Genomic DNA, 23,391 nt, shown 5'->3' on the forward strand with positions numbered 1-23,391 from the left:
TTGTGATTGATGTTTCCGCGAGTCGAGGGGTAGGGGCTAGTCGCCAGCCAATCGTAGTTTGCATGATTTTCAGCTGTTTGCATTTTTCATTATCCTCACAATCTTTTTTTGTTTTTTAAAAGTTGTTATGCTGTGAGGGGAATCTCCCAAAAATATAATGTCATAACACACTTGTGTTGTTCCGTATAATTCTCATTGCATAGGTCATTTTAGATAGCTTAGAATTTAAGAATGTGATGTGGGAATTCCATTTCAGATTGTCTTGTAAGTAAACAAAGCAATTTTGTTTCAGTGACACTTAATTTTTTGGTTTTCCAAAGAAACATTTGGTTTTAATAGATTTTTAATTTTGCCTTTTCATTTGTGACTTCAGCATACAGCCTAAGAGCCTTTCTACTTCCACCTCTAATCAATACACTGGTGTCATCTGCAAATAGGACTGGTTTGGAGTGTCCAACATGTAGATGAAAACGCAAAGTTATCTGTCAAATGTAATACCTAATAAAATGATAAAATGATTCTGCCCCCCCCCCCCCCCCCCCAAAAAAAAAATATTTTCAAGTTGGCACCTCTGCTAACAACCATACATTGTCCAAAGCCTTAGAAACAACTATCACGTGCTTTCTTAGAATTCAGCAAAACCTTTGACACGGTTGACTTTGACATTTTACTTGCCACACTTGGTAGCCTAAATTTCTTACCAAGTGCAGTTCAGTGGTTTTGCTCACACCTGATGTATTGCCAGCAAAGCATCATGTCCAGCAACAAAGTCACGTAGTATCAGGCATCACCCATGGTTCAGTAATGGGTAGGGACATGAAAACTTCATTTAAACGATAACACGAATTTGGTGGTATTTAAGAAAATAGTGTGAATTCAGCAGTTTTTAAGGAAGTAATGCTAATTTGTTGGTCTTTAAGGAAGTAACGCAAAATAAGTGTTTTTCAACAAAATTTCTCAGTGTTCTCATAAGAAGTGTTATAAAACTAATGATGTCAGTGACATATTTAACGTTGAAATGTTCCATGTTCAACTGTCGCACTACTTTTTGCAGTCGTGATGTCACTAGTGACCTTCTGACCATCAACTTTTGCAAGCACGAATGAACGACTACTGAGTGAATTTCAATTACTTATTTCTTTTGTAGTGTATGTGCTGCAGCATGCCATTTCAAAGCAATGGCACAATGAAAATCTATCACAAATGCATCACCCTGCTCATAAAATACGGTTAATAATGCAGCAACGATGTAAGGTTTGAAGAAATGTGATCATTGAAACTTGAGACTGTAGCCGAATGAGTAAGCCACAATGTAATAGATAGTTTCGCGGTTTACGATACGAATGGATGTAGGTTTGTGTCCCACTGCATGCTAATATACAGGGTGTTACAAAAAGGTATGGCCAAACTTTCAGGAAACATTCCTCACACACAAATAAAGAAAAGATGTTATGTGGACATGTGTCCGGAAACGCTTAATTTCCATGTTAGAGCTCATTTTAGTTTCGTCAGTATGTACTGTACTTCCTCGATTCACTGCCATGATTTCATACGGGATACTCCAACTGTGCTGCTGGAACATGTGCCTTTACAAGTACGACACAACATGTGGTTCATGCACGATGGAGCTACTGCACATTTCAGTCGAAGTGTTTGTACGCTTCTCGACGACAGATTCGGTGACCGATGGATTGGTAGAGGCGGACCAATTCCATGGCCTCCACACTCTCCTGACCTCAACCCTCTTGACTTTCATTTATGGGGGCATTTGAAAGCTCTTGTCTACGCATCCCCGGTACCAAATGTAGAGACTCCTTGTGCTCGTATTGTGGACGGCTGTGATACAATACGCCATTCTCCAGGGCTGCATCAGCGCATCAGGGATTCCATGCGATGGAGGGTGGATGCACGTATCCTCACTAATGGAGGACTTTTGAACATTTCCTGTAACAAAGTGTTTGAAGTCACGCTGGTACGTTCTGTTGCTGTGTGTTTCCATTCCATGATTAATGTGATTTGAAGAGAAGTAATAAAATGAGCTCTAACATGGAAAGTAAGCGTTTCCGGACACATGTCCACTTAACATATTTTCTTTCTTTGTGTGTGAGGAATGTTTCCTGAAAGGTTGGCCATACCTTTTTGTAACACCCTGTATATTTTTTTCCATGCCAATATATATTTTTTTCCATCTTAGCATTGTCAAGGAGCTGGGTGCAGACACTGCCAACACCATCATCAATCATTGAGCTTATGGCCCTACCACTTTTTACAGTAAAAGTAAAGGAAAAATCCGAACGTGTAATACAAGTATGTTCTGCAATAAATGCTGTTAACATTTCTGTCTGATTAGGGACTGAAGAATGAGAGAAATATTTGGGTGTTTATTTCTGAATCTGTGATGAGTTCCGAATGGTTGGTGAGGCAGGTACCTTACAGAACAGCATTAATTTTGGCTATGGAAATAAGCAGCTACAAAATTCATCTTTTTGGATTTCTAGCATGCTTGATTAATAACAAGACAGCAACTTGAGTTAACCAGTTTTATGTAAAAAACAGCCAAAGTTGCACAGCTCAGTTACTTTTGTTTAATTGATGACCGGTTTCACGTATCAGAACCCATTCTCAAATCACCCAAACAAAGAGAAAGGTGTACTCCCTTGTAACACTCAAACCACTTTAATATTTTACATGCTTGTGTTTAAGCTATTAGTCAAGTTTACAAAGACCATTCATTGGCAGGACAACTGTTTTGCGTATTCTAGCTGCCAATCCTTGCAAATAAACAATACTGTGTGCAATACCAACAGCCCTGTAGTATTCAAGGCTGAGTGAGTATTTTTCTGCAAGTATTAGCTTATGAAAATTTTAATTAATATTGATATGATTGTTTTCAAATTTCCTTGAAACAAGGTTTGGAGACCGGCTTCTGTGATCTCCACAGTTCAAGAACGACATGAAGAAGCACGAAACATGCCATCAGTAAAATATGTGCAACATACAATTATTTTCATTTTTACCTTTGGTATTTGTTTTTAAGTAATTATTTGTGTCAAAATTTTTGGTTAAAAAAATTATTCTCTACACTTGTCTCATGTTTGGCCCACCCTACCTGAGGAAAAGCTCCATTTTCAACATAGCATTGAAAAATGGTTAAATATGACACAAATAAATAACTGGTAATAGAAAAAGCTTGTCAGAAAATAACACTGGTAAATAACACTGAAAAGTGCAAAAAATAACACCGGTTTTGGCCTTAAAATAACACCGTTATTTTCTTGTCCCTAGTAATAGGTCCTACACTCTTTTCACTGTATGCAAATGTTAGTATTTTTTAAGCTTAACATTTTTATTACCTACACCATTCCCTTAAATAGCACAAAATGCATATATTATATGTATAGATTTATTTAGTCCTATTCAAGAATTCATATACAGTATAGAAGGAGTTGTCAAGGAGATATGATTTCAATTTATTTTTAAAACTGCTACTGTTGCCTGTCAGACATTTTATTTTTTACCAAAAAATTTTACAGCAGCACATTTTAACCCTTTCTGTGCCAAAGACAGGTTAAGTAGAGGATAGTGTAAGTCATTCTTTCTTCTGATATTATAATCATGAATGTCACTGTTGTTTTTAAACTGGTCAACCCTAACTGGGACAAATATCAACTTCTCTCCTTAAGCTAAGGCTGTAGGAGTAATAATTGATGAAAAATCTAAATTAGGCTGAGCATGTAACTGCAATGTGCACAAAGGCATCAGCATCTCTCCATGCTCTGCAAAAATATAAAAAGCTTTTCTCTCATGACCTGAAAAAGAAACTTATACAAACATTCATACTTTCAATCATTGATTACAGTGATGTTGTCTTGCAAGGCCTTTCTCAGGAAAGCTCTCGGCACCTGGAACTGGTTATGAATGCCTGTGCTTGTTATATCTGTGATGTTCGATTCTATGATCATATTCCACATCATATGGACAGCTATCCTGGCTGCGTGCAGACAAGTGCAGGGATTTCCACTAACGGGGTTCTCTACTGTCTTATCAATGTATACTGTCCCCCATGTCCCTACTCGAACTTAATGCTCTTGCCTTAACAACATGGCAGAAACACGCATTACCATTGGAGCAAAATCCTTTCTGTCCCATTCCATCATTCAGCCACTTTCTCGACGTCTTTCCAGTAGCCGAAACATGACTCTGGAATAACCTCCCGCAGTACATTAGATAAATGAATTACATCTCCAGCTTGTGAAGACAGTTACTGACATATCTGATTAAGCAACAATAATGATTACCATTGTCCCTGTATACACTTGTTACCCTTGTACATCCTTCTTTCCGATGAGATCTTCCTCATTTCCCAATATTCTTAGCTGGTGCAGTCTCCTTAAATTTTCTTTCCCCAGAAACTGTTATAGAAGAAAACATGTACCTTGTACACCTACAAATTCCTTCTATATCTGCCACTATCATCACTGTCATTATTGTTATTTCTACTTCTACTACTACTACTACTACCACTGATACTCCTATTAGTAGTAGTGGTACTGTCAGTATTAACTTCATTAGTTAATAGTCAGTAGTGCTTCCTCAAATTGTCACTATATACACTCAAATCATTTTAATATTATTTCTTACGTAACTATGAAGTAAAAAAAGGTCTTGTTGGCCCCAATCAGATCAGGTTAAATAAACACATAAATGCATCTGATTACCAGATGTGACTCGCCTTTTATCCTCACCACCATTATTTCACATTTCGAAAGAAATAATTGAATTTATATTATTACAACCCCCCCCCCCCCCCCCCACACACACACACACTGCACCCTGTTTCTACTTCAGGCATCATCCATTCAGCCAGAATGGTATTTTCTTTGGCAATAAATACACTACAATCACAGGCCCAGATTGTCTTGTGACATGCAATCAGAAGTGAATCCTAATGAATATATTAGCCCTCCAAAAGATGATGCCCCAAGAAATAATAGAATGAAAATAAGGAAAGTACAGTAACCACAGAGAACATTACACATAAGCTGTAGAAGTAGAATTAGTCAGATGAGGAAAGTATGGACAGACAAAGAAAGGGGAAAAATTATAAATGGATTGGATGGTTGGAGGGGTTATAGCACGAGTTGTAAAGTCAAGTCACTGAAAGCGAAGTGATGGATGAGAAATGAATGAGAAATAAAAGCACTTAGACAAACTACACACAGAAGGGGCTCATCTGCAATGAGAGGAGACCTGACACAGAAGAATAGAATAAATAATTCCTTGTAGCTGGGTTAAGAGGTGGTCTGTAAAAGTAAAGGTGAACAGGATAAACAGTTAATGAACATTAGGAGGTCCAACTATAGCAAAATAAGGTGAGAGAAATGATGAGACTGGTATGTGGGTGGGGTGCAATTCAGAGTCATGCAGGGTTCAGCATGTGATGGAAGGCAGCCCTCCCAACAGCCCCAGATCTGTTATAGTCAAAGTGTTGAAAATAGGAACAGAACCCACTCTCTCAGGGGTAGCATGAAATCTTGTAGCAGTCCCCTCCCCCTTTCCAAAATCATCATCAGCTACTAATAAAGCTAGGGAATCTTTAATGTCTTGCCTTTTATTGGAGTGCTGTATGAAGGGGAATCCCTAAAATAATAAAATAGGGTGCAGTAGAAGAAAAGGGATAAGCACTTCTAGAAGTAATTAAAAACAGAGTAAATGATGACTGACCAGGATGGTTGGCAGAGAAGATAGGGGTTAGGCTCTTCAGGCTCAGCAAGTGGCAGGGGACACCCCAAACTTAACCATCCTGACCCCACTCGAAAGCAGTTTAACATTTAGATCTATGAACGAAGACCATTTTCTCAGAGGAAATGAGGAACAATTTCAACTGTCCATATGTCGTCGACTAACATTAGAGGCAAAGAATCTGGAAGACCATGCTTCGCATGGAGAATCAGGAAGAGGGGGTGTACCACCAGGATGTGAGCTACCGTATGTACAGCTCTGCAACCAAAACGTGAGGGTTGCCGATTACATAAGATAAAACTATAGACCAGTCTTACAGGTGTGAAGGCAACACAGGATGTCAGAGCAGAAGAATGAGTGCCAAGCAGCTGTAAACTCAGTGATAGAACAGAGTTTATTAGAGGGCAGGGCACAGTAGGCTGTCAAATGATGTGTGATTGTTTATATGATTTTTTTCTGAAAGTCTGATGGTATACTATGTCTTCACACTCAAACAGTCTACAGATGAACTTGAATAGTCATTTCGTTGCCGCTTACCCCGTTGATTTAACTAATTCTGAGGGAATGATATCTGCATCTTCTGCCTTATTTGATTGCAACCTACTGCAAATGCAAAAATCATTGACATACAACACAAGGGTAACCGCTGGTCCAGTGGTGGTCACTACCCCATTGATGGCAATAAGGCAGAGTGTAACACTCACAAGGGAACCTCCCCATCGCACCCCCCTCAGATTTAGCTATAAGTTGGCACACTGGATAGGCCTTGAAAAACTGAACACAGATCAATCGAGAAAACAGGAAGAAGTTGTGTGGAACTATGAAAAAATAAGCAAAATATACAAACTGTGTAGTCCATGCGAAGATAGGCAACATCAAGGATAATCTGAACTCAGGAGCGCCGTGGTCCCGTGGTTAGCGTGAGCAGCTGCGGAACGAGAGGTCCTTGGTTCAAATCTCCCCTCAAGTGAAAAGTTTTTCTTTATTTTCGCAAAGTTATGATCTGTCCATTCGTTCATTGATGTCTCTGTTCACTGTAATAAGTTTAGTGTCTGTGTTTTGCGACCGCACCGCAAAACCATGCAATTAATAGACGGAAGGACGTGCCTCTCCAATGGGAACCGAAAACATTTGATCGCAAGGTCATAGGTCAACCGATTCCTCCACAGGAAAACACATCTGATATATTCTATATGACACTGGTGAGGGCATGTGCGTCACATGACAGGAATATGTTGTCGATCCACCTAACTTGTACACTTGGCGAATGGGTAAAAAGATTCTACATTGCCCGATTTAGGTTTTCTTGTGAATGTGAGAATTACTCCCAGAAAAGTGATGAAAACATAAGAGTTTGTCACTGTAACAAATGAATCCAACAGTTTGACAGTCACACACTTTTTCCTGTGCTCTGTCAAAACATATGTTTTTAACGTTTTCAAATTTTTCCGTGTGTAGACTGTCAAATCCTGCATATGTCCAAGCAAATCTGAACATGTCCTGGAATTTTGGAGAGCGAAGTTGAATATGTCTGAGTTCCTGAACATTGATAATTGCCTGAAAATAAAAAATAAAATTTTACGCTCGAAGGAAGACTTGAACCAAGGACCTCTTGTTCCGCAGCTGCTGACGCTAACCACCGGACCACGGCGCTGCTGAGCTGAGGTACTCCTTGATGTTGCTTATGTCCGCATGGACTATTCAGTTTATTTATATATATATATATATATATATATATATATATATATATATATATATATATATATATATATATATAAAAAAAACAAAGATGAGGTGACTTACCGAACAAAAGCGCTGGCAGGTCGATAGACACACAAACAAACACAAACATACACACAAAATTCAAGCTTTCGCAACAAACTGTTGCCTCATCAGGAAAGAGGGAAGGAGAGGGGAAGACGAAAGGAAGTGGGTTTTAAGGGAGAGGGTAAGGAGTCATTCCAATCCCGGGACACAAGCAGACATATTTAAAGACCAATATGTCTGCTTGTGTCTGTATGTGTGGATGGATATGTGCGTGTGTGCGAGTGTATACCTGTCCTTTTTTCCCCCTAAGGTAAGTCTTTCCGCTCCCGGGATTGGAATGACTCCTTACCCTCTCCCTTAAAACCCACTTCCTTTCGTCTTCCCCTCTCCTTCCCTCTTTCCTGATGAGGCAACAGTTTGTTGCGAAAGCTTGAATTTTGTGTGTATGTTTGTGTTTGTTTGTGTGTCTATCGACCTGCCAGCGTTTTTGTTCGGTAAGTCACCTCATCTTTGTTTTTATATATAATTTTTCCCACGTGGAATGTTTCCTTCCATTATATATCGCAAACATGCCTTCGCCCTAGCCAGATTACGCTCGCATATTTTATTTTCTCAGGCTTGTCTGACATTTGGCATTACCCCCAAAGGCCTCACACTTAAAGTTCCCATCTCTGGCTGCAACCCTTCCTTCCATCAGTCCCTATACCAGTTCCAAACTGAACAATCCATTGCCCTCACCCACCTAATCCTTCACCTACACATCAACTAAGCCAATGAACACACCCGTCAACTCCTATCCTTAATAAAAGTCCTTAATCTTTCCTCTCCCACATCCACACCGGCTGTTCAGAGCATCCTCCTACAGGCCAACCGTAAATTAGAACAGCATGCCACCCTCCACCTCAAAAAACTATCCAATCTCCTGGTTTCCCACCTCCGGAAAGGCAACTCACTCACCCTTCACAACCTTTCCAGCAAACCTCAACCTCCTCTCATTGCACACAAACCCAGTCTCTCCCATCTACTCAATCTCCCACTTCCAGCTCCACTCCCTCCAAAACCTCAAAATTCCGATCAACACAATCTGGAACCACAACACCCGAATTCAGTAGTTAACCTTTCCTCCAAACCTCTCTCCCAATCCGAAACCTCTGTCCTATCCAAAGGCCTCACCTTCAGCCCCACTCCCAGATTCAACCAAACAGCCCTCGTCAAAGATTTACTGTCCTACACTCGTACTCTCTGCTGGAAGTATCACTTTGCCACGAAGAAAAATGATCCTAATCCTAATCCTAATGATCCGACTCCTCAAGACACCATCCAAATTGAACCCTGCCTGGAACAGTTCCGTCCTCCGTCACAGCGGGACCCACCTCCTCTTCCTCAAAATCACCCTCTCCAAACCTTCCAGGAATTTCTGACTTCCAGCCTTGCATCTCAATCCTTCTTAAAAAACCTTAATCCTACACCCAACATCACCACTGCTGAAGCCCAGGCTATCCGTGATCTGAAGGCTGACCGATCCATCGTCATTCTTCCGGCGGACAAGTGTTCCACGACCGTGGTACTTGATCGTCGGGAGTATGTGGCTGAGGGACTGCGTCAGCTTTCAGACAACACCACATACAAAGTTTGCCAAGGTAACCCCATTCCCGATGTCCAGGCGGAGCTTCAAGGAATCCTCAGAACCTTAGGCCCCCTGCAAAACCTTTCACCTGACTCCATCAACCTCCTGACACCACCGACACCCTGCACACCTACCTTCTACCTTCTTCCTAAAATCCACAAACCCAATCATCCCGGCCGCCCCATTGTAGCTGGTTACCAAGCCCCCACAGAACGTATCTCTGCCTACGTAGATCAACACCTTCAACCCATTACATGCAGTCTCCCATCCTTCATCAAGGACACCAACCACTTCCTTGAACGCCTGGGATCCTTACCCAATCTGTTACCCCCGGAAACCATCCTTGTAACCATTGATGCCACGTCCTTATACACAAATATTCCGCACGTCCAGGGCCTCGCTGCGATGGAGCATTTCCTTTCACGCCGATCACCTGCCACCCTACCTAAAACCTCTTTCCTCATCACCTTAGCCAGCTTCATCCTGACCCACAACTTCTTCACTTTTGAGGGCCGGACATACCAACAATTAAAGGGAACAGCCATGGGCACTAGGATGGCCCCCTCGTACGCCAACCTATTCATGGGTCACTTAGAGGAAGCCTTCTTGGTTACCCAAGTCTGCCAACCCAAAGTTTGGTACAGATTTATTGATGACATCTTCATGATCTGGACTCACAGTGAAGAAGAACTCCAGAATTTCCTCTCCAACCTCAACTCCTTTGGTTCCATCAGTTTCACCTGGTCCTACTCCAAATCCCATGCCACTTTCCTTGACGTTGACCTCCACCTATCCAATGGCCAACTTCACACGTCCGTCCACATCAAACCCACCAACAAGCAACAGTACCTCCATTATGACAGCTGCCACCCATTCCACATCAAACGGTCCCTTCCCTACAGCCTAGGTCTTCGTGGCAAACGAATCTGCTCCAGTCCGGAATCCCTGAATCATTACACCAACAACCTGAAAACAGCTTTCGCATCCCGCAACTACCCTCCCGACCTGGTACAGAAGCAAATAACCAGAGCCACTTCCTCGTCCCCTCAAACCCAGAATCCCCCACAGAAGAACCACAAAAGTGCCCCACTTGTGACAGGATACTTTCCGGGACTGGACCAGACTCTGAATGTGGCTCTCCAGCAGGGATACGACTTCCTCAAATCCTGCCCTGAAATGAGATCCATCCTTCATGAAATCCTCCCCACTCCGCCAAGAGTGTCTTTCCGCCGTCCACCTAACCTTCGTAACCTGTTAGTTCATCCCTATGAAATCCCCAAACCACCTTCCCTACCCTCTGGCTCCTATCCTTGTAACCGCCCCCGATGCAAAACCTGTCCCATGCACCCTCCCACCACCACCTACTCCAGTCCTGTAACCCGAAGGTGTACACAATCAGAGGCAGAGCCACGTGTGAAAGCACCCACGTGATTTACCAACTGACCTGCCTACACTGTGATGCATTCTATGTGGGAATGACCAGCAACAAACTGTCCATTCACATGAATGGACAGAGGCAGACAGTGTTTGTTGGTAATGAGGATCACCCTGTGGCTAAACATGCCTTGGTGCACGGCCAGCACATCTTGGCACAGTGTTACACCGTCCGGGTTATCTGGATACTTCCCACTAACACCAACCTATCCGAACTCCGGAGATGGGAACTCGCTCTTTAATATATCCTCTCTTCCCGTTATCCACCATGCCTCAATCTCCGCTAATTTCAAGTTGCCGCCACTCATACCTCACCTGTCATTCAACAACATCTTTGCCTCTGCACTTCTGCCTCGACTGACATCTCTGCCCAAACTCTTTGTCTTTAAATATGTCTGCTTGTGTCTGTATATGTGTGGATGGATATGTGTGTGTGTGCGAGTGTATACCCGTCCTTTTTTCCCCCTAAGGTAAGTCTTTCCGCTCCCGGGATTGGAATGACTCCTTACCCTCTCCCTTAAAACCCACATCCTTTCGTCTTTCCCTCTCCTTCCCTCTTTCCTGATGAGGCAACAGTTTGTTGCGAAAGCTTGAATTTTGTGTGTGTGTTTGTGTTTGTTCGTGTGTCTATCGACCTGCCAGCGCTTTTGTTCGGTAAGTCACCTCATCTTTGTTATATATATATATCTAAAAACAAAGATGATGTGACTTACCAAATGAAAGTGCTGGCAGGTCGACAGACACACAAACATACACACAAAATTCTAGCTTTCGCAACCAACGGTTGCCTCGTCAGGAAAGAGGGAAGGAGAGGGAAAGATGAAAGGATTTGGGTTTTAAGGGAGAGGGTAAGGAGTCATTCCAATCCCGGGAGCGGAAAGACTTACCTTAGGGGGAAAAAAGGACGGGTATACACTCGCACACACACACACATATCCATCCACACATATACAGACACAAGCAGACATATTTAAAGACCATATTTAAATATGTCTGCTTGTGTCTGTATATGTGTGGATGGATATGTGTGTGTGTGCGAGTGTATACCCATCCTTTTTTCCCCCTAAGGTAAGTCTTTCCGCTCCCGGGATTGGAATGACTCCTTACCCTCTCCCTTAAAACCCACTTCCTTTCGTCTTTCCCTCTCCTTCCCTCTTTCCTGATGAGGCAACAGTTTGTTGCGAAAGCTTGAATTTTGTGTGTATGTTTGTGTATGTTTGTGTGTCTGTCGACCTGCCAGCACTTTCATTTGGTAAGTCACATCATCTTTGTTTTTAGATATATATTTCCTACGTGGAATGTTTCCCTCTATTATAACCATATATATATATATATATATATATATATATATATATATTTTTCATAGTTCCACACAACTTCTTCCTGTTTTCTCCATTGATCTGTGTTCAGTTTTTCAAGGCCTATCCACTGTGCCAACTTATAACTAAATCTGAGGGGGGTGCGATGGGGAGGTTCCCTTGTCAGCACTGAGTGTTGACAGATGCCATTCTCTTATATCTGTATGAGATGAGTGATTTACTAATTCTACTGTGAATGATTTGAGGGGTAAAAACTGAATGAATGAATGAATGAATAAATAAGTAAATAAAGAAATAAATAAAGTAGAGAGCCTTGAAAAGTAAAAGGTAACCTGAAGCATTTCCCAGTCTGTGAAAGGATCATTACATGATTCACAGTGGTGGAAGGCAAAGCATAGGGGGAAGTCTTCAATCTGTATTTCATGTATTCAAAAGGTAGCTGGATAAGAAGAGCATGTCAATATTTGGAAAGTGGGCACAATGTGTTCCATAAGAACTGAACAATCAGTAGAAATACCACTATGAAGGAGAAGACCTGGAACAGTTACGTAACCCAGTGGACTACAGAGATTGGCCCACGCCTGAGATGAAGAGGGACATGTTCCTAAGGAAACGACACAGTGCACCTAACATTCCTTCTTACTGTGTTTAATTAGATAGCAAGCCTTTGTTTGGATTCCCTTAATAGTGATGAGGGCGGTCTGTGAAAGATGACACCTGACTATGTTGCAGGCCTTCTGACAGTCCTTTGGTCTACAATGGTATTGGCCTCTCAGAAAGGGGGATAGCTGTTCCAGTGGGTCTGACGATTATGCTGAAGACATAGCTAACAACCTCGTTGATACACTCTAATGGAGAGGGGATGAAGGTGTTAGAGATACATGTTGCCATCTGGTCCTTCAGAGAGCCCACCATGGCAGGTCAAAAATATTATAATATAGCGACCACTGTAGTAAAAATACAAGATTGAGGAAATAGAGTGTATAGTCGATAGCCACAAAAGGGCCATAAGTGGAGTTAAATAAGTAAGAGGTGCTATCGTTGAGAAGATACAGATCAAGGTGTGCGAGACGTTGGTCAGTCAGAAGGCCCCTGCCAAAAGACATTATACTCCTCAATTATGTAGTGTGCATTAAAAGCACCAACGGGGGAGGGGGGGAAGAATAATTGTCGGATTAAAGTGTCCAAAAGTGCCACTGTCCAGTCCCCAGGTAAATCTGGCCGGTTACAAAGTAATTTACTGCAGTTCCACTGAATTATCATGTTAAATGTGTCCTGCTTAGGTATGAAGCTCACATACCAGGATCACTGTCTGTCAGCTGTGTGTGCAGAGCATCATCTGTAGACACAAGTTTTGAGTCCAATGGCTAGGGGGATATGGTACCTCTGGAATCAATAGAGTAGCCTCTCCCAAGACTTCTTATTTTCCTCCATAACTACTTTACAGACTGAGGCTCTTGGGAGGACTTATCCGCAGCGAGGGTAGGAAATGGAAAGGAGCAGGGAGCTATTGGATCCACATTTCATGACTCCTTCAGCCAGTTGGTAACAGGTTGCTGATATGTAAACGTTGAGGGACAGGGTTGCCTATCATCAGTAGATGCCAATAGGCAGATGCTGCTTCTCTAGACAGTTGAGAAGATGGTATTGTAGCAGCCACAACAGGGAAGGGCATATCTCCCTTATGGACTAATTTACTTGCACACCTACCAGATGTTGGCATTGAGAGAGTAAATACTCAAGTTACTAGCGATGACCTAGCCTCAATAGTGACAAAATTCAATATTAAGCTGTTGTACTTTTCCTATGCCTCAAAATATGAAAGGCGATCTTACATTCCTGGACTTGGCATTCTTTTTTTTATGTTTATGAGTGCCTGGTAACAATCTAGTTGTCTGGCAAACCTTAAAGTATACAACATACGATGGTGGTTTGAAAAGTTCTCAGAACGGAATAGAAAAGAAGTACTTACATCACTTTTTTTTTTATTTTTCAATGTAGTCTCCTTGTAGATTAATGCACTTGGTCCAACGATGTTCCAGTGCCTTGATCCCGTCTCGAAAATGAGTTTCCTCCAGGCCTGCAAAATGGTTGTCAACTTCGGCTATCAATTCTTCATTTGAAGTGAATCTTTGTACACCAGCAAAAATTTTCAGTTTTGGGAAGAGATGGAAGTCTGACGGAGCCATATCAGGTGAATAAGGTGAGAATGGCAACAATTCATAACTTAGTTCATGACATTTTGTCATGGCAATGGCACACGTGTGCGGGCACGTGTCGAGAGTCACGGCAGCCATCTTGCAGGTAATTTTTTCATTCTAATTCTTCAGTTAAAATCTGATATACTCTTTCAGATGACATCTGACTAGTTTGAGCAATTTCACACACTTTCAATCGGTGATCCTCCATGATTATTTTGTGCACTTTTGCAATGATTTCTGGAGTAGTGACATATCTTGGCTGACCACTGCAAGGATCATCATCTAAGCTCTCACGACCAAATTTAAATTTATTTGTCCACTTGGCAATAGGTGATTATGAATGAGCAGAGTCACTCAGTGAATCCTGGAAATCGACATGAATATCCCTTGCTTTCATACCTTTCTTTATGGACCTTTAGACACTGCTCGAATCTCGATTTTTTTCCACCTTCGCAAATCACTATGTGGGAACAACAACAGAGCCATGTCACCACCACAGCTCTCTTCCAAGAGCACTGATGTGGCACATGTTTACAGGCAACAGTCCACTGAATATCACATGAACAACTCGTTGCACTAGCACTGACCTCTCGTGGTGATTCTGAGAACTTTTCTAACCACCCTCGTACTAAGTGGACCCCTATCTTCCCCAATTTTTCACATAATTTTTCATAGGTCTGCAGTGTTAAGTCCTGGTGAAAAATTAAACCTCGTACCTTGTTCAGGTTGTCATAACAGGTATGTCACCAAGTTTTTTGCGAGAGAGTAGCACTTGAGACTACACAGAATTTGCCGATTAGATTGACACAGGATGACCTCTTAAGTTTCTGAGAGAATAGATTTCTCCAAATATATTTTTGATATTGCCTACAAAGAACATTGGCTTACTAGATAGAAAAAAGACTCCCCATCAGTCTGGGTGCAAACCAGGAATTTAGGAGATAAAGATTCTTCAGTGCTGTTGATTTTACTTTTCTCTGTGGCATGGGCAAGGACTGAAAGTTCTTGAGGCTGTAATGATCCTATTGAAGCATTCAAATCTGTCTGAAGAGATTGCTGGAGCTCACAGCCACCGCCGATACCTTTTATTTAGTCACCACATGACAAATCTGCCATGACACGGTCTGTTCTGAACAAGAGCTCGAGCATGTGCATCACCCAGCCAAAGTAATGGCCACCAGGTTTGATGACTACTGCGTGGAGACCTGATGCCCCCAAACGGACAGGCACATATTCCTCCGCATGCAAAGGGACATAACAACTTGGACAATGATAGTGCATTTCCTGCACAGTCCAGGGGATACTACTGTACAGGTACCTAAAGTGATAATCAATGTCCTTCAAACAAGCTAGTGTGCCAACAGGAGATCTGTCCTAGAGGACAAGTCTGAGAGAAGACATAGGCAGAGAGTAAAACTGCAGGACAGGATAGAAAAAAGTACTGTCTCCATTCCTTCCAGTCTAATCATTAAGTGTAGGACATATGTGGTTTAGCTTCAAAGAAATAGTAACAATTGTAATTGAGGAAGATGTACCACATAAATTAATAAGAGATGGTACTGATCCCTCAAGGTACACAAAACAGGCCATAACACAAGGGAAAAAGCATGCCAACTTTAACAGAAAGATGTACCACATAAATTAATAAGAGATGGTACTGATCCCAAAAGGTACACAAAACAGATCAGAACACAATGGAAAAAGCATGCAAACTTTAACAGAATGCAAAATTTGCAAGATTGGCAAAGTTTTACAGAAGTGCAAAATTTAGTGCAATCTTCAGTGCTTTTAATAGTTTCCACAATGACACTATGTTTCGAAATCTGGCAGAACATCCAAAGAGATTCTGGCAGTATGTAAAGCACACCAGCGGCAAGATGCAAACAGTACCTTCAATACGTGATAACAATGGTAATGTTACTGATGACAGAGTCACCAAAGCAGAATAATTAAACATGGTTTTCTGAACTTACTTCATAATCGTAGAAGACACAGTAAATATTCCAGAATTTGTACCAAGAACAACTGCCAACACGAGTAACTTATAAGTATATATACTTTATGTAGCAAATCAGCTTAAGTCACTTAACAAAGGCAAGGCCCTCAGCTCAGATTGTATACTAGATAGGTTCCTTTCAGAATATGCTGACACAATAGCTCCACACTTTCCAATCATATACAACAACTCAATCGTCAAAGGATCCATACCTAAAGACTGGAAATTTGCACAGGCCACTCCAATACCCAAAAACGAAAATAGGAATAATTCACTGAATTACAGACCATTATCACTCATGTCCATTGCGGTAGGATTTTGGAACATATACTGTGTTCAAACATTATGAATTACCTCAAAGAAAACTATTTATTGGCAAATAGCCAACACAGATTCAGAAAATATTGTTCTTGTGAAACACAACTAATTCTTTATTCTCATGAAGTAATGAATGCTATCGACGGGAGATGTCAAACTGAGTCCATATTTTTAGATTCCCTAAAGGCTTTTGACACAGTTCTTCACAAGTGGCTTCTAATCAAGTTGTGTGCCTACGGAGTATTGCCTCAGTTGTGTGACTGGGTTTGTGTTTTCCTGTCAGAAAGGTCAAAGTTTCCAGTAATTACTTGAAAGTCAGGAACATCTCATGAAATTTCAATCACCTACATTCGCCGCTGAATGCAAAAATATTTTGCTTGCGCCTACCAGCTTATGAAGAAAAGATCATCATAATAAAACTAGAGAATTCAGAGCTCACAAAGAAAGGTTTAAGTGTTCATTTTTTACTGTGAGCTGTTGTTTGTGAATAGAATGGTAGAGAAGTAGCTTGAACACAGTTCAATTAACTCTCTGCCAGGCACCTGATTGTAGCTCATGTAATCATGTAGAAGTAGATGAATGGCTAGCGGCCTACCTTTGGTACGTACTCAAAAGAGTTGTGGGGGAGGGGAGAAGTTTTCTGGGGAAAGAAACCTGCACACAAGAAGTACAATGTTTCTGAAGGAAGATTTAAAGGGATAAGAGAAAAAATAAAGGACAAATCACAAGAAGGCGGAAATGTTATATGAGCTGCCATTATCATTTTTGATGACAACAGAATTCAACACTCACGTTGTTATTTATGTTGTGGTGAAGCATTTCAAGTGCAGATTCCCACTTCTCATGAAGGAGATATTCACACACACTTTTCTTTAGAAAAGCATTAGCAAGGTCTAGATCCCCTGCTTTCTGTGCAATCTGGACAGCAATGCACAGAGCCTCTGGTTCTGGTCGCTTCGCAATCACTTTAGCTGCATCCACCATATCACCTGTCGCCAACAAGCTGCAAATATTTAATTCAGCTCATAACATACAACAAACAACTATAAGCACCACAAAAATTACTACTGCTGTTACTTCATGCAGGGGGGAAAAACACCATATTCACCAGACAATGTGAGTATGGCTAAATTAAAAGGTATCTGAGAAATTGCATGCATAGGTAAATCCTGGAAAATCTAAAATTGACCTTAAAATAATAACACATGCTATGAATTTCTTTCATACACTACCAGAGCTTCTTTCATTACATTTTAAGTTCATCTGAACATAGACGATTCAATATGTTACTCAACCTAAGGTTTAGTTTACCAACTACCAATAACGCTTCTGTCTTCTTTCTTCCAGATAATGTCAGTCTGAAGCTAAATAATGCAGTAATTCACAGTTCTGCTTTATATACCTTTTGTACTTTTTATGCCCACCAAAGGAACGGTCAACAGCAACAGTGGCAGTAAGGACTTTAAAACAAAGTGGGAATGGCCAGCCTATGCTTTGGGCCACTGCAGTTACATTCTGACACTATCAATTCAGAAAAAATTGTCATTGTTGTAACTATCTCAATCTTCTTTTTTCCACTTATGACTACTACATTACACATAATTTTAATATAAAACTGATCAGATCCTTAATTTTTAATTACATAATGCAATTAATAACCTAATCACCTAGTACACAATGTTCTGTATGAAAAAATTTCATTTCTATTTGTATTTAGAAAAGGAAATAACACTAATATCCCAATGTGCTCCCCAAATATAAAGTCAAGATTATTATAATTTCTGAACATTTCAATTATATTTTGAGGATACAAGGAGAATATCCCAAAAGATCATCTTTTAATTATCTGAACATAATTAAACTATATCTTGGGAATCCAGATTATGAAAGTATTTATTTTGGTATTGATTAGGGAGATAAATGGACTAGCAACTGTAATTGAATGGAGAAGGCATTTCAAGTGGACTTTGAAACAATGAATACAAATTAATCACCTATTAAGAGACACAGTAGTGTAATTTTGAGCTGAAGGTCTGAAATTAAGTTGGTTTTTCACATGTCAGTAAATAATTTACACTTCTCCATGGTTAGACAATTAGGCAAAAACAAAAACAAGTAAGTGACAACCAATATCATAAGCAATGACCACTGAATAATTCAGTTCTTTTCACAACAAATGTGAGTGCAGCTAATAACTGCATCACTACACAACAACAGATATTAGGGTATCCAGTATATGAATTCAGTTTGAGAGGATTGCAGCGATTTCTTTTGCAGACAAATATGTCAATTTCTCTACATCTGGCTTTTGAAATTACAAAATGCATGCATAAATGGCACTACATCTGTAAACAGAAAATATGTCTGTACAAAATCAACATCAGTATGGGGTACGTTACACGCAAGGCTGCAAAAATTATATACGGATAAGTCACGAAGTGCCGAGTATCATCTTTACAGAAAGGAGGTCCAAGGTTTTAATGATGGTCAGAGCTTCTTACAGTATTGTAAACTAAACCAACCACTGTTCAATTAAGTTTCGTGTACACTCAATGGACAGTCTGGTGACTATGCTTGGGGGAAATATTTCACAGATGGCAAGTAGTTTGCGAACAATAATTGAGGAGCGTTTTCATCAAAATTGATAAATGCAAGAAAGTAAATTTTTAAGGTATGACATCTTTTAAAATCTTAAGAATACTAATTACATAAATGAGATAATTTAACATTTACACAGATTTTTAGGCACACTTCTGTGTTTATGAGTATAAAATTTTCATTGTTGATCTTAAGACAAAAGAAAAAAGTCTGCAGGTTTTTTCGAAAGTCAATAAATGTAAAGATGGTAGTTAAATGTTTTGTTAACATACTCATTCAAATTTTTTCAATTTCTTTTTTATCTTTAACAATAACTGCAGAGAAAGCTACTTTACTTTTCATTTTGCATAGTAATACAATTACGTACTTCAATATAACATTTTAGTATTGCACTTTTCCATAAACGTTTGATAAGCAAATGTGTAACATAGCAACAAATCAAAATACAACACAAAATACTGTCAATAACAATATTAAACTGGAAATCTTTTGATAACTTTTAAACAACGCACTTATAAAACTCTTCAGATTATTCTGGTTCATGAAAGTGCGTCATAGGTTTTAAGACATACTTTTTCTCTTCTTTGCTGCTCATTTTATTCTTTTCCAAAGTGGCTGCTTTCTTCACTTCCTGGTTGCAATTTCTGGATTTCCGTACCTCTACAGGGCTTCCATTATAAGTGTCTAATACCAACAAAAATACCTTCTTGTTAGACCTTTTATAAGGCACACACACTTCTACATCTACATCCATACTCCACAAGCCATCTAATGGTGTGTGGTGGAGGGTATCTTGAGTACCTCTATTGGTTCTCCCTTCTATTCCAGTCTCGTATTGTTTGTGGAAAGAAAGATAGTCGGTATGCCTCTGTGTGGGCTCCAATCTCTCTGATTTTATCCTCATGCTCTCTTCGCGAGATACACGTGGGAGGGAGCAATATACTGCTTGACTCCTCAGTGAAGGTATGTTCTCGCAACTTCAACAAAAGCCTGTACTGAGCTATTGCACGTCTCTCTTGCAGAGTCTTCCAGTGGAGTTTATCTATCCTCTCCACAACGCTTTCTTGATTGCTAAATGATCCTGTAACGAAGCGCGCTGCTCTCCGTTTGATCTTCTCTCCCTCTTCTATCATCCCTACCTGGTATGGATCTCACCTGATGAGCAGTATTCGAGCAGTGGGCAAACAAGTGTACTGTAACCAACTTCCTTTGTTTTTGGACTGTGTTTCCTTAGGATTCTTCCAATGAATCTCAGTCTGGCATCTGCTTATTTGGAAAGGCGTCTTAGAGGGAAGGGCTAAGGATCCATTGCTTCTCAACCTTTATTTAGTATTTTGACAATACCATGTTGTTCCAGCAGTTTATAGTACTGAGACAGTAAAAGAATATCCTCCCTGTTGTGGTAGTCTTTATCCACTCTAGCAAACAGTCTGTCGGGATTACAGACATGGCCACAATAAGGCAAATAATGTACCAGCTTATTAAATTTTCTGATTTATTCCATGAAGTTCATTAGTGTGCACAATTACTGTATTTTTATTTTGACTGGCACAGGAGTAATAAAATAAATTAATTTTATTTGAACCATTTTCTGGCTGGGTCGCCTCAACGTTTTTGAGAAAATCCAACAGAGCATAGGCTACTTGGCTGCTTTTGTTTCAAGTTAAATAAGAAAAGTAATACTTTCCTGTGCCTGTGTTTGGGAATAAATTGTAAAGTACACATTGTATAGCCAACCCAGTCTCAAAGATAATACTTCACTTATGGAGAGCTTCAGTATTGGCTGATTCTGTTGTATATTAAAACATACTTTAAACAATGGAAAATCTAGGATGGAATGAAGCAGTATTACGAAAAGGATAATTGCTATTCACCACATACTGGAGATGTGGAGTCGCAGACAGGCACAACAAAAGGACTGTCAGAAAGTGAGCTTCTGGCCAACAAGAAAACAACCACCACCACACACACACACACACACACACACACACACACACACGCACGCACGCACGCACGCACGCACGAGCATGGTAGCTGCATTTGCCTGCACTCAGGCAAATGCAACTACCATGCTCGTGTGTGTGTGTGTGTGTGTGTGTGTGTGTGTGTGTGTGGTCTATTTTCAATGAATGTCTTGTTGGCAAAAAACTCAGTTTCTGACAGTCCTTTTGTTGTGCCTATCAGCAACTCAGCATCTCCATTATAGGATGAGTAGCAACCGTCCTTTTCAAAACATACTTTATCCACATTTGAATTTTTGTCCTCCATTACAGCAGCATGGAACTTTTTTGCGCAAATGTGGTATGACTGGTAGTTGGTTATTAATTGATTTCCTTTTGAGAATCTGTCTTTGGACATCCCTGATGTTGCGGCACATAAGGTACTGCCTGGTGAGCCTTTTTCCTTATGCTGAAATTTACTGAAACAGTATTCATCCTTTCTGCTTCTTTCTTGATGTTCCTTCTCCATGAGAAAACTGGTTTCAACTGGGCAATAATCAGGAGTTAATGTTGTTAATGTAAACCACTAATTTACTTCTATTGCTAGTTCTGGCAACAAGTGCTTGCATACAGTTTATGTTCCTTTTAGGGTTCCATTCCTTAACTGAGAAAAACGAACCTAGATCACTTTGTTGTCCATCTGTCTGTCAGTCTGTCAGTAAATAAACTTTTTTCACAGGAGTGGGTAGACATACCATGTTCAAATATGTCACATACTAAGGTTCCTTGGCTGTGTAGAAAATGTAAGCGTGCAAATCAATGCAGTCAAAAGATATAGCCTTTTATGTCAAATATTTTGATATTTGCAAACTCATTCATCAAAACCTATAGGGTACTTCCCATTGACCTCAACCCATGAAACTTGGCAATGGCAAGCAGCAAGATTTGACAGTACAGGTAAATGTAAAAATCCAAAAATTGTTAATGTGTAATTAAATCCTAGGAAATAGTGTGTGTGTGTGTGTGTGTGTGTGTGTGTGTGTGTGTGTGTGTGTGTGTGATTGTTGTGGTCCATCTGTAAGGACCCATTTTCTCAAGAAAGGTAAGATGTATGATGTTCACATTTATGTGACATAACAAGGTCTATATTTCTTTGGTGGTGTCAATCAAAAGATACGGCCATTATGTCACATTCTCATTCATCGAAAACTGTATGGTTCTTCCCATTGACCTAGAATCATGAATTTGGCAAGAAGTATGATTTTACAGCAAAACAAAAAAAATCTGGAAACTGTTAATTTGTAATTATACCATATGATTCCCCCCACCCCCACCCAAAAAAAAAAAAAAAAAAAAAAACTGTCTGTCTAACAAAACTCCTTTTTGTCATGAATTGCAATAGCAAATGTGAAATTACACAAAGAACTTAAACTTAAAATTAAACTATTCTCAAAAGTCTTGGAGGTCCTGGGACTGCTGAAATTCTCAAAACCTCAGGGCCAAAGCCTTCCTCACACTTCACCAATTTTTTGTTGTTGCAATAAACATTCTCACATTATCATCAACAATGATGTCCAGGAGCAAAGCGCAGTTTGCTTTTATCAACTTTTGCTTTAACTGGCTGAAAGCAAATATAGAGTTATGCATAAACTAATAGTTTTCAATACCCCATAATAACACCAAATATTGGCTTCTGACAAAACTGTTTCACAGATTGTATTTGGCAACGAGTGCAATTTTAACTATAAAAATCTAAATTTTGAACAACTGAGCATTTATCGACATTTGAGGAAAAAAAGGGGGGGGGGGGGGGTCCTCGATTATATGGATAGAAAAGCAAATCCCATTGTTGTTGTTGTTGTTGTTGTTGTTGTTGTTGTTGTTGTCTTCAGTCCTGAGACTGGTTTGATGCAGCTCTCAATGCTACTCTATCCTGTGCAAGCTTCTTCATCTCCCAGTACCTACTGCAACCTATATCCTTCTGAATCTGCTTAGTGTATTCATCTCTTGGTCTCCATCTACGATTTTTACCTTCCACGCTGCCCATTACTGCAGTAGAAATAACTACAAAACAGTTTAGTAGCTATCCTGAATATATGCTCTGCCAGTGAGTACATTTTGTATGAAACTTGGAGATTAGTGATCATTATAGGGGATGGTTTCCAATAGCCTGGTGCAAGAAATTGAACCTCTGTAAGACTGCCTTTCACATAAGGCCATAAGTAAGCGACCTCACAGATTTCTGTGGACAAGCTAATCTCACCAGAGAGTGAGTACTAGAACTTGTCTAATCTATTTATACTTCCAATTACTCACAAGTTACTATATCAAAATTACGCATTCCTATTTGGTTGAAGAAGTTCAATTTATGTCATAATTAAGATTTATTTAGCCTTGTTTGCCTGTTCTCTAAAATTTCTTACAATGGACAACACCAGTTTTGCAATTG

At 40.1% G+C, this 23,391-nt stretch overlaps 1 protein-coding gene across 1 annotated transcript in view; it reads right to left on the reverse strand.

Moving 5' to 3' along the window:
• Positions 1-23,391, reverse strand: part of LOC126474025 (gem-associated protein 5) — a 343,111-nt gene that overhangs the window by 39,927 nt on the left and 279,793 nt on the right. Inside the window, exon 19 of the mRNA XM_050101432.1 lies at positions 17,197-17,407. Coding sequence (XP_049957389.1) covers positions 17,197-17,407 — 211 coding nt within the window. The remainder of the gene's footprint in view (positions 1-17,196; positions 17,408-23,391) is intronic.

The sequence above is a fragment of the Schistocerca serialis genome, chromosome 4 (assembly GCF_023864345.2).
Source record: "Schistocerca serialis cubense isolate TAMUIC-IGC-003099 chromosome 4, iqSchSeri2.2, whole genome shotgun sequence".
NCBI classification, from domain to species: domain Eukaryota; kingdom Metazoa; phylum Arthropoda; class Insecta; order Orthoptera; family Acrididae; genus Schistocerca; species Schistocerca serialis.